Source organism: Phyllobates terribilis, unplaced genomic scaffold (genome assembly GCF_046119375.1).
Source record: "Phyllobates terribilis strain yellow unplaced genomic scaffold, ASM4611937v1 Scaffold_7__3_contigs__length_470593459, whole genome shotgun sequence".
NCBI classification, from domain to species: Eukaryota; Metazoa; Chordata; class Amphibia; order Anura; family Dendrobatidae; genus Phyllobates; species Phyllobates terribilis.
Window position 1 is genome coordinate 253392568 of NW_027362767.1, and position 13134 is coordinate 253405701.

Consider the following 13134-nt stretch of genomic DNA (forward strand, 5'->3'; position numbering starts at 1 on the left):
TAAAGTCTAGTATCCTATATATATTAAATACAAAAGTAAGGCCACATTCTCTCGGTCAGTATTTGGTCAGTATTTTACATCAGTATCTGTAAGCCAAAACCAGGAGTGGGTGATAAATACAGAAGTGGTGACATGTTTCTATTATACTTTTCTCTGATTGTTCCACTCCTGATTTTGGCTTATAAATACTGATGTAAAATACTGACGAAATACTGAACGCGTGAACATGGCCTCAATCTCCTTCTCCACTAAAAAATAGGAAGGTGCGTAATAAAATGGACCAGCTAATAATACATTCAGTGGCCACACATCTTAAATAGCTATTGGCCAAGTGTTCATTCAGCCCTCAGCTTTCCTCTTTATGGCCCATGTCTGCTTGCCTTGGCTCAGCAAATGAATTTGTAAAAGAAAATATTCATCAATAATGAAAAGAAAAGCCCTCCTGGTCTGGAAAGTAGGGACACTTATTAATTTGTACTATATAGTTCATGTTAATATCAAGTCAATGGAAATGCAATTTAAACCTTAACCCTGTAAAGAAGGCCTTTCAACGTCTACTTGTTTTCATTGTAGAAGTGGTGAAGTTCACCTTTGGTCCTGGTATTCCTGGAGATCCTGGTTTCCCATCTAGTCCAAAATCCCCATCCCTTCCAGAAGTGCCAGATATGCCTTGTATTCCCAGAGGGCCTGGCAACCCCTGTAATATAGAAAAACATAGTGAATGAGGTATAACAGCAGCCAATACAGAAAGCATTACTGGATGTGAACGGCTAAGCCACCTAAGCTGCACTTACGCAGGTAGATTTCCTGCATGAATGAGCTCCGATCACTGATATAAGAAGGCCCAAAGCAAAGTGTATAGGGATGGACAAGGGTTAAGACGATCGTTCAGCCCCCCTGTACCATTTGCATATTGTTGGCAGCACATCCCACTTACATAGTGAGACAAGGAAGATTTTTAAATCCGCATATAAGATGCGTTTAGCTCGTGACAGATTCATAGCATTCAGGGAAACACACCCAACTGGAAACGCCCAGTTGTCAATTTATTTAAGAGGAGGAACAGCAAAACGTAGAGGTAGGATTGTTATATTACGTGGAACAGTAATGTCAAACTCAAAACACACAGAGGGCCAAAATGAAAAACTTGGACAAAGCCGCGGGCCAACCAGTATACAGTATAATGGGCCCCACATAGTCCTCCATACAGAATAATGGGGCCGCACATAGTCCTTCAAACAGTATCATGGACCCACATAGCTTTCCATACAGTATAATGGGCCCCACGTAGTCCTCCATACAGACTAATGGGCCCCGAAAAGTCCTCCATACAGAATAATGGCCCCATATAGGTGTGGTTGTTCTGGTGTTGTGGGCCAAATATAATCACCCTGCAGACCAGATTTGACCCACGGGCCAGAGTTTGACACGTGTGATGTAGAACATCATTATTTAATACATCATTTTAGAAGAACTGGCAGGAACACTCTATAAGGGATGTCCCTTCTAGACAACTTCTTTTCTAAATTAACCCCTTCACGACATGGCCATTTACCGTTTTCATTTTTTCCTTCCCTTCTTCCAAGAGCCATATCTTTTTATTTTAACTTCAATATAGACGTATGAGAGCTTGTTTTTTTGCGGTACAAGTTGTACTTCAGGAAAAGAAATCCAAGTGCGGTGAAATTGAAAAAAAAGTGCAATTCCACAACTGTTTTTTTTATATTTTTTATTTACCATGTTCACTATATGGTAAAACTGATATGACAATATGATTTCCCAGGTCAGTACGAGTACACAGATAACAAATATGTATAATTAATTTTTTATTTAAGTGGTGAAAAAAAATCCGAAATTTGTATGAAAAAAAGTTTTTGCGTTTGTCACCATTTTCCAAGACTCGTAGCGTTTTCATTTTTTGGGATCTGGGGCTGGGTGAGGGCTTATCTTTGTGCTCTGAGCTGATGATTTTACGGATACCATTTTGGGGTAGATACAATGTTTTGATCACCTCTTATTGCATTTTATTGCAGTGTTGCGGTGACCAAAAAACACATAATTCTGGTGTTTTTTTTCTCGTTACGCTGTTCTGATTAATTTACTTTTTGTTTTGATAGATCGGATATTTCTGAATGCAATGATACCAAATATGTGGGTTTTTTTTAATTGTTTTATTTTTAATGGGGCAAAAGGGGGGAGATTTGAACTTTTGTGTTTCTTTATTTTTTTCAGATTTTATAAAACTTTGTTTTTTACTTTATTTAATAGTCTCCTTAGGAGACCTGAAGCTGCGATCATCCAATCGCCTGTGCTACACATAGCAGGGCTTCAGCACTACTATGTATAGCAGAAATCACAATCTCCTATGAACGTCAGCCACGAGCCAGCGTTCATAGGAGATTCACAATGACAGGCAAGGGGGTCTTCTGCAGATCCCTGGTTGTCATGATAATCCATCGGGGCCCCCAATCACATGACAGGGGTTCCAATGGGCGGGATGTGGCGTGTGTTAAATCCTGCTGTCAGAGGTTAACAGTGGGATTTAACTGGTTAACGGCCGTGGGTGGGCCTCCAATCCATCTGCGGCTGTTAAAGGCAAATGACAGCTGATTTAATCAGCTGTCATGTGCGGGGAAGGATGCGGGCACAGTGCCGGGGCCCGCATCAAAGTCAGGGACACGACATATGACGTTAATAAGGTTATACACTTATTCGATTGGAACTAAATGAACAATCTGATTTCAGTAGACAATATTCTTGTCCATATGGTGTATCTGTAGCCAACATTAAGTGACAACAGGTGGCAGACTGATCACAGAAAAATACGTACCACGTGACCACAATGTCCCTTCACTCCTGATCGACCTGCGGGTCCAGTCATACCCTGCATAAAATATATATAAAAAAATAACATTAACTCCATAAAATCCACTATCGGGTAACATCCCAGGGTGCGGCTGATGTGTGCAGCCAGCAGACATGCCCATCTGTAGGGGTGAATGAGCCCACAAGTATATGGTAACACTGAGGAGTTAAACGTGTGCTTATTATAATTTTATTAATATTATTTATTTTATTATTACTAGTGATAATTGAGCGTGCAAACCCTGCATGTGTCACAGCTGTCAAACAGCTGTGACACTTACAGGCACGGTGGCATTAAAAAAAATGCCGAGCCCGCCAAAATACTCGGCGAGCACCCGAGCGTGCTCGCCGAAGGGGTTAATAGAACACGCTCGATCATCAGTAATTATTAGTATTATTATTATTACATGCATCATTTATTGATAAATTAATAGATACACACGTAGTCAAAATTGTTGGTACCCCTTGTTTAATGAAAGGAAAGCCCACAGTGGTCACAGAAATAACTTGAATCTGACAAAAGTAATTATAAATTGAAAATCTATGAAAATGAGCAAATGAAAGTCAGACATTGCTTTTCAACCCTGCTTACACAGAATTTAAAAAAAAAATTAAACTCATGAAATAGGTCTGGACAGAAATGATGGTACCCCTGAAAATAATGTGACAAAAGGGACATGTTTAATGAAGTTGTGACATGGTGTGTACCACACTCAACATGGACCAGAGAAAGCAAAGGAAAGAGTTGTCTTAGGAGATTAGAAAGAAAATTATAGACAAGCATGTTAAAGGTAAAAGTTATAAGACCATCTCCTAGCAGCTTGATGTTACTGTGACTACAGTTGCACATATTATTCAGAAATTTAAGATCCATGGGACTGTAGCCAACCTCCCTGGACGTGGCCGCAGGAGGAAAATTGATGACAAATCAAAGAGACGGATAATACGAATGGTAACAAAAGAGCCCAGGATAACTTCTAAAGAGATTAAAGGTGAACTTCAAGCTCAAGGAACATCAGTGTCAGATCGCACCATCCGTCGTTGTTTGATCCAAAGTGGACTTCATGGGAGACGACCAAGGAGAACATCATTGTTGAAAAAAATCATAAAAAAGCCAGACTGGAATTTACCAAACTACATGTTGACAAGCCACAAAGCTTCTGAGAGAATGTCCTATGGACAGATGAGACAAAAATAGAAGTTTTTGGCAAGGCACATCAGCTCTATGTTCACAGACGGAAAAATGAAGCATATCAAGAAAAGAACACTGTCCCTACTGTGAAACATGGAGGAGGCTCTGTTATGTTCTGGGGCTGGTCTGCTGCATCTGGCACAGGGTGTCTTGAATCTGTGCAGGGTACAATGAAATCTCAAGACTATCAAGGGATTCTAGAGAGAAATGTGCTGCCCAGTGTCAGAAAGCTTGGTCTCAGTCGCAGGTCATGGATCTTGCAACAGGATAATGACCCAAAACACACAGCTAAAAACACCCAAGAATGGCTAAGAGGAAAACATTGGACTATTATGAAGTGGCCTTCTATGAGCCCTGACCTAAATCATATTGAGCATCTTTGGAAAGAGCTGAAACATGCCGTCTGGAAAAGACCACCTTCAAACACGAGACAACTGGAGCAGTTTGCTCATGAGGAGTGGGCCAAAATACCTGTTGAGAGGTGCAGAAGTCTCATTGACAGTTACAGAAATCGTTTGATTGCAGTGATTGCCTCAAAAGGTTGTTCAACAAAATATTAAGTTAAGAAGAACCATCATTTCTGTCCAGGCCTATTTCATGAGTTTAATTTTTTTTTAAACTCTGTGGAAGCAGGGTTGAAAAGCAATGTCTGACTTTCATTTGTTCATTTTCATAGATTTTTAATTTATTATTACTTTTGTCATATTCAAGTTATTTCTGTGACCATTGTGGGTTTTTCTTTCATTAAACGAGAGGTACCAACAATTTTGACCACGTGTGTATGTGGATTACCATTCTGAATAACAGTATGGTAATCATCTCACCGAACGTATGGTAATTGCTTCATCAATCAAGACCAATTATTGTAATTACTGAATTTGCTACAAGTCAAGTGCTTGGAATAAACAGCAACAGTGACACCTGCAGGATGGAAGGTAGTATTGCGTTTTTTTTAAAAAAAAACAATTTAGGCTGTGTTCACACACTCAATACCGCAGCACGCAGATATTTTTTGTCTGGTAACATGACAATGATGGAAACCCGATGGACCCTATTATAGTAAGGAGGGTCCGGCGGTCCATCACTGCGGCTATGACTGAGAATGACAATGGAAATTAACAACGACCGCACGAACAGAACTTTTCAAATTATATGATTTAATGATAAAGAGTCATCAACGATTGTGTGCTTAATTACAGGGGTTCTCTGGTGCCTGTCACTTCTGCATCTGAAGGTGAGAGGTGCTGAGACATGGCATCAATAGATGCCTGCTAAGATCAGCTCAGGATTAATGCCTCCAATGCAGAAGTGTGACCGGAGACCCCTTTAAGGTTATAAATAAATTAATAAATAATAAATGAATATAAACAATAATCCAAAGGAGAGAAGTGTATTGGATTTCTCACCAGATTTCCTGTCCTCCCATGTAGACCAGGAAGACCTGTTGGTCCACGGCTTCTCTATAAGAAAGGCAAAAAGGTCAATATCAATACAGAATAGTCCAAATAAAACAATAAACGAGACAACATGAAATAAATATTAATATATAGTTTGTTATATGGTATAATTGTTTGACTGGTGGCTTGTGCCTAAACAGGTTGGAATTCGCTAATGATATATCATCACTATATGAATACAATGTATACAAGAAGGTATGTAAATGTAGAATTTCTAAGGAAAATTAAAGTGACCACAAGAATTTTCCGTCCTGCACAAGCCCTGCGGTGTTAGCTTGTATGGACACGTGAGGCTTAGTAAATAGCTATACACAGGTATATAGTAGTTGTATATGAGTAACTCTACTATTCGTGCTGACTAAGACTGGTTTTACAGAAGTGAAATAGGACAGGTGGCATGTGGGTGTCTGGAGGGCAATCTACAGCTCCTTTGGGGTTCCTTTAAGGGCAATAAGGCAATAAATATATATATAGTTGGTACGGAAAGTATTCAGATCCCTTTAAATTTTTCACTCTTTGTTTAATTGCAGTCATTTGGTAAATTCTAAAAAGTTCACTTTTTCTCATTAACCCCTTTACCCCCGAGGGTGGTTTGCACGTTAATGACCAGGCCAATTTTTACAATTCTGACCACTGTCACTTTATGAGGTAATTACTCTGGAACGCTTCAACGGATCCCACTGATTCTGAGATTGTTTTTTCGTGACATATTGTACTTCATGATTGTGGTAAACTTTCTTCGATATCACTTGCGTTTATTTGTGAAAAAATTGGAAATTTGGCGAAAATTTTGGAAATTTCACAATTTTCAAAATTTGAATTTTTATTCCGTTAAATCAGAGAGTTATGTCACACAAAATAGTTAATAAATAACATTTCCCACATGTCTACTTTACATCAGCACAATTTTGGAACCAATTTTTTTTTATTAGTGTGCTATAAGGGTTAAAAGTTGATCAGCGATTTCTCATTTTTCCAACAAAATACACAAAACCATTTTTTTAGGGACCACATCACATTTGAAGTGACTTTGAGAGGCCTTTATGACAGAAAATACCCCAAAGTGACACCATTCTAAAAACTGCACCCCTCAAGGTGCTCAAAACCACATTCAAGTAGTTTATTAACCCTTCCGTGCTTCACAGGAATTTTTGGAATGGGGAAGAAAAAAATGAATATTTAACTTTTTTCACAAAAATGTTACTTTAGACCCCAATTTTTTTTATTTTTGCAGGGGTAACAGGAAAAAATGGACCCCAAAATTTGTTGTGCAATTTCCCCTGAGTATGCAGATACCCCATACGTTGGGAAAAAACACTGTTTGGGTGCACAGCAGGGCTCAGAAGGGAAGGAGCGCCATTTGACTTTTTGAATGTAAAATTTGCTTGAATAATTAGCGGATGTGCCTAAACAGTGGAAAACCCCCACAAGTGACACGATTTTGGAAACTAGACCCCTGAGGGAACTTATCTAGATGTGTGGTGAGCACCCTTAACCCTCAGGTGCTTCACAGAAGTTTAGAACATGAAGCCGTGAAAATAAAAAAATCTAACTTTTTCCACAAAAATGATCTTTTTGCCCCAATTTTTTTAGTTTCACAAGGGTAAGAGGAGAAAATGGAACCTAAAAACTGTTGTGCAATTTCTCCTGAGTACGCCAATACCCCATATGTGGGGAAAATACACTGTTTGGGTGCACACAGCAGGGTTCAGAAGGGAAGGAGCACTGTGTGACTTTTTTAATGCAAAATTGCCTGGAATCAAGAGCGGACGCCATGTCACATTTCAGGAGCCCCTGATGTGCCGAAATAGTGGAAACCCCCCACAAGTGACTCCATTTTGGAAACTAGACCCCTCAAGAATTTTATGAAGGAGTATAGTGTACATTTTGAACCCAAAGGTACGACAGAATTTGATAACATTAGGTCATCATATTGAATAAGTTGTCATTAGTCTTGAGCGCAAGTGCTCGCTACTTGAGTTTGCATCGGGTACTAGGGTTTGCACCAAGTATCGCGGGTGCTCGAATGACATGCTCGAGTCCCCGCCCCGCATGTTTCACGGTTGTTAGACACCCCCGAAAAAACATGCGGGGATCGCTCGTGCATGGCAGGCGATCCCAGCAACGTTTTTTTTTGGCCGCGAAGCATATGGGGCAGAGACTCGAGCACCCACAATACTCAGTGCATACCCGAGTACCCGATGCAAACTCAAGTAGCTCAACACTGGTCGCCATATTGTCATAATTTTTTTTTTCTGTACTTTTGAAAAAAAAAACAACCCTAGCCCCAACCCTAACCCTAGCCCAACCCTAACCCTAGCCCAACCCTAACCCTAGAGTTTATTTTTTATGCCGTTCCTTGTGCGGTATAAGTGATTAGACTACTTTATTCTTCGGGTCGGTGCGATTACAGCGATACCAGATTCATATCGGGTTTTTATGACTGACAGCTGTCACACACTAAAAGAAGCTTTTTTTTGCAAAGACTAGTGTTTGCATCACCATATTTTGAGAGCTATAATTTTTCCATATTTTGGCCGACAGAGTCATGTAATGGCTTGTTTTTTGCGGGACAAGTTGACGTTTTTATTGGTACCATTTTCGGGCACGTGACATTTTATGATCGCTTTCTATTCTGATTTTTGGGAGGCAGAATAAACAAAAACCAACAATTCAGGAATTGTTTTTTTGAGTTTTTTTTATGCCGTTCCGCGTGTGGTAAAATTGATAATGCAGCGTTATTCTTCGGGTCAGTGCATTTACAGCAGTACCGCATTTATATAGTTTTTTTATGTTTTGCCACTTTTACACAATAAAAACGATTTTCTAGAAAAAATATTTTTTTTATATCGCTTTATTCTGAGAGCTATAACTTTTTTTTTTTTCGGACAATGGAGCATTGTGGTGGCTTGTTTTTTGCGGGACAAGATGACGTTTTTAGCGGTACCATTTTTATTTACATTCATCTTTTTGATCGCGTGTTATTCCATTTGTTTGGCGGTATGATGATAAAGCATTGTTTTTTGCTTCGTTTTTTATTTAATTTTTTTTACCGTGTTCACTAAAGGGGTTAACTAGTGGGACAGTTTTATAGGTCAGGTCGTTCCGGACGCGGCGATACCAAATATGTGTACTTTTATTGGTTTATTTTTTATTTTTTCATAATAAATAAATATTATGGGTTCAATATAGTTTTAATTTTTGGAGATTATTTTTTTCTTTTTTTTTTTAGATTTTTACAATTTTTTTTTTTTTTTTTTTTCACTTTTCTACTTTTTTTTTTTTAACTTTTACACATTGTCCCACTATGGGACTTTCACTTTTTGCATCCTGATTGGCTGCATGGCATAGAGAGCAGGTGCTCCCTTTGTCATGCAGCCTGTCAGCCTGCACACCGGGGAGACATTACTTTGGTCGCGCACTGCGCATGACCAAACTAACGTCCTGCCTCCTGGTGACCCGGATGTTGTCATGACGACATTGGGTCGTCATGGCAACATCCGGAAGCCGCCGTAGACATCGCTGGACGCCGTACGCCAGTAGGAGAGGTGAGTATACCGATCACCTCCCCCCTTGCCACCGCAATGCTGCTTCCGGCGACTACCTCTTGAACCTCATCAAGAAAATGCCAAGAGTGTGCAAAGCAGTCATCAAAGCAAAAGGTGGCTACTTTGAAGAACCTAGATTATAAGACATATTTTCAGTTGTTTCACACTTTTTTGTTAAGTATATAATTCCACATGTGTTAATTCATAGTTTTGATGCCTTCAGTGTGAATGTACAATTTTCACAGTCATGAAAATACAGAAAAAATCTTTAGATGAGAAGGTGTGTCCAAACTTTTGGTCTGTACTGTATATACATACATACATACATACACATATCTACAGTTGTGCTCAAAAGTTTACATACCGCGGCAGAATTTCTTAGCCTTGTTTCAGAGAATATGAATGATAGCAAAAAAACTTTTTCTCCACTCATGGTTATTGGTTGGGTGAAGCCATTTATTGTCAAATTACTGTGTTTTCTCTTTTTAAATCTTAATGACAACCAAAAACATCCAAATGACCCTGATCAAAAGTTCACATACCCCAGTTCTTAATACCGTGTATTGCCCCCTCTAACATCAATAACAGCTTGAAGTCTTTTGTGGTAGTTGTGGATGAGGTTCTTTTATTTCTCAGATGGTAAAGCTGCTCATTCTTCTTGGCAAAAAGCCTCCAGTTCCTGTAAAATCCTGGGCTGTCTAGCATGAACTGCGCGCTTTAGATTTCCCCAGAGTGGCTCAATGATATTGAGGTCAGGAGACTGAGATGGCCACTCCAGAACCTTCACTTTGTTCTGCTGTAGCCAATGACAGGTCGACTTGGCCTTGTGTTTTGGATCGTTGTTATGTTGGAATGCCCAAGTACGTCTCATGCGCAGCTTCCGGGCTGATGAGTGCATATTTGCCTCCAGTATTTGCTGATAACGTGCTGCATTCATCTTTCCTTCAACTTTTACCAAGTTTCCTCTGCCTTTGTAGCTCACACATCCCCAAAACATCAGCCATCCACCTCCATGCTTTACTGTAGGAATGGTGTTCCTTTCATCATAGGCCTCGTTGACCTCTCTCCAAATGTAACGTTTATGGTTGTGGCCAAAAAGTTAAATTTTGGTCTCATCACTCCAAATTACCTTGTTCCAGAAGTTTTGAGGCTTCTCTCTATGCTGTTTGGCGTATATTGTAGGCGAGATACTTTGTGCCATTTGCGCGGTAACGGCTTTCTTCTGGCGACTCGACCATGCAGCCCATTTTTCTTCAAGTGCCTCCTTATTGTGCATCTTGAAACAGATACACCGCTAGTTTTCAGAGAGTCCTGAATTTCAGCTGATGTTATTTGTGGGTTTTTCTTTGCATCCCGAACAATTTTCCTGGCAGTTGTGGTCGAAATCTTTGTTGGTCTACCTGACCGTGGTTTGGTTTTTACAGAGCCTCTGATTTTCCATTTGTTAAGCACAGTTTAACGCTGCTGACTGATATTATCAATTCCTTGGATATTTTTTTGTATCCCTTTCTTGTGTTATATAGTTCAACTACCTTTTCCCGTAGATCCGTTGACAATTCTTTTGCTTTCCCCATGACTCACAATCCAGAAACGTCAGTGGCTGGATGAAAGATGCAAGAGTCTGTCTGTATCCCAGAAAATTACTCAGCTTTTATGCACACACACTGATTACAAGCAAACAGGTCACAGTTGAGGATGTTACCTTTAGTAGCCATTCAAACCCATTTGTGTCAAATTCTGTGCATGTTATCAGGCCCAAATCACCAGGGTATGTGAACCTTTGATAAGGGTCATTTGGATGTTTTTGGTTGTCATTAACCCTTTTGGGCCAGAGCCGGTTTTCGCCTTCGTGACCAGGTCAATTTGTTCAATTCTGACCACTGTCACTTTATGAGGTAATAGCTCTGGAACGCTTCAACGGATACCACTGATTCTGAGATTGTTTTTTCGTGACATTTTGTACTTCATGACAGTGGTAAAATTTCCTCGATATGACTTGCATTTATTTGTGAAAAAACCAAAAATTTGGCAAAAATTTTGCAATTTTTTTCAAATTTTGAATTTTCATGCCCTTAAATCAGAGAGATATGTCACACAAAATAGGTAATAAATAACAACATTTCCCACATGTCTACTTTACATCAGCACAATTTTGGAACCAAAATTTTTTTTGTTAAGAAGTTATAGGGGTTAAAAGTTGGCCAACAATTTCTTATTTTTCCAACAAAATTTACAAAACCATTTTTTTAGGGACCACATCTTATTTGAAGTGACTTTGAGGGGCCTTTATGACAGAAAATACCCAAAAGTGACACCATTCTAAAAACTTCACCCCTCAAGGTGCTCAAAGAAGTTTATTAACTCTTTAGGTGCTTCACGAGAATTTTTAGAATGTGGAAGAAAACAATGAACATTTAACTTTTTTTCACAAAAGTGTTACTTTAGACCCCAATTTTTTATTTTCACAAGGGTAACAGGAAAAATTGGACTACACAATTTGTAGTGCAATTTTTCTTGAGCACGCTGATACCCCATATGTAAGGGAAAACCACTGTTTGGGCGCACGGCAGGATTCGGAAGGAAATTAGCGCCATTTGACTTTTTGAATGTAAAATTTGTTTGAATAATTAGCGGATTCCATGTCGCATTTGGGGAGCCCCTGATGTGCCTAAAGAGTGGAAACCCCCCACAAGTGACACCATTTTGGAAACTAGACCCTTTAAGGAACTTATCTAGATGTGTGGTGAGCACCTTGAACCTACAGGTGCTTCACAGAAGTTTATAATATTGAGCCATAAAAATAAAATTTTCACATTTTTCCCACAAAAATGTTTTTCATCCCCTAATTTTGCATTATCATCAGGGTAACAGGAGAAATTGCACCATGAAATTTGCAATTTCTCTTGAGTATGCCGATACCCCATATGTGGGGGACAACCACCGTTTGGGCGCACGGCAGGGTCCGGAAAGTAAGGAGCGCCATTTGACTTTTTGATTGTAAAATTTTTGTGGTGGAAAACTACTGCTTTGGCACACAGCAGGGCTTGGAAGAGAAAGGAGCACTATGTTGGCTGGGATAGGTTGCAGACACCATGTCATATTTGGAGAGTCGCTGACATGCTGAAACAGCAGAAACCCCCACAAGTGACCCCATTTTGTAAACTGCACCTCTCAAGGACATCTAGGGAAGTAGTGAATATTTTTACATTTTTAAATTTATACCATTGGGCAGTGAAGAAAAAATAATTATATTTTTACCACAAAAAAATGTTTTAGCCTCAGATTTTACATTTTTACACAGGGCAATGGGTAAAAATGGTGCCGAAATGTGTCACACAATTTCTTCTAAACGTGGCAATACCCCATATGTGGCAGTATAGTACCACTTAGCCATACGGCGAGACCTGGGAGGGACGGAGCGCTATTTCACTCTTGGAGAACAAATTATTGTAGAAATATACACAGCCCCTAAGTGCTAGAAGAGCAGAATCCCCCCTCAAGTGACCCCATTTTAGAAATGATACCCCTTTGGGAATTTACCTACAGGTGTAGTGATGATTTTGACTCCATGGGTCTTTTCCAGAAACAAGCAGCAGTGGATGTTGCTGAGTGAAAATTTCAAACTGCCGTTGAAGTGACCAGTGCGCTGAAGTGACCAGTACGTTGTGCCCAGCTCATGCTTCTGGAGACATGCACCTGTAAATTAGGCAAGCTCTCATCGCTACAGGAATGCCAAACATGTGAACCCTATTTGCGGGACAAGATGACGTTTTCAGCGGTACCATTTTTATTTCCATTTGGCTTTTTGATTGCATTTTATTCCACTTTTTGTTTGGCGATATGATGAAAAAGCATAGTTTTTTGATCCGTTTTTTATTTTATTTTTTTACGGTGTGCACAGAAGGGGTTAATTAGTGTGACAGTTTTATAGATCGGGTTGTTCCAGACGTGGCGATACCAAATATGTGTATTTTTTTTATTTTTGCATAAATATATGGATTTATTGGTTTAATATTTTTTTTATTTTATTTTTTTTTTGTGATTTTTTTTTACAGTTTGAAAACATTTTTAG

The 13134-nt window shown here is 39.3% G+C and overlaps 1 protein-coding gene across 1 annotated transcript in view; it reads right to left on the bottom strand.

Annotated features, from left to right (window-relative positions):
- LOC141154405 (uncharacterized) overlaps positions 1 to 13134 on the bottom strand; it is a 368179-nt gene that overhangs the window by 89181 nt on the left and 265864 nt on the right. The window contains exons 11-13 of the mRNA XM_073640289.1: positions 5464 to 5517; positions 2831 to 2884; positions 590 to 697 (exon numbers count right to left, since the gene is read on the bottom strand). Of these exons, the coding sequence (XP_073496390.1) occupies positions 590 to 697; positions 2831 to 2884; positions 5464 to 5517 (216 nt within the window). The remainder of the gene's footprint in view (positions 1 to 589; positions 698 to 2830; positions 2885 to 5463; positions 5518 to 13134) is intronic.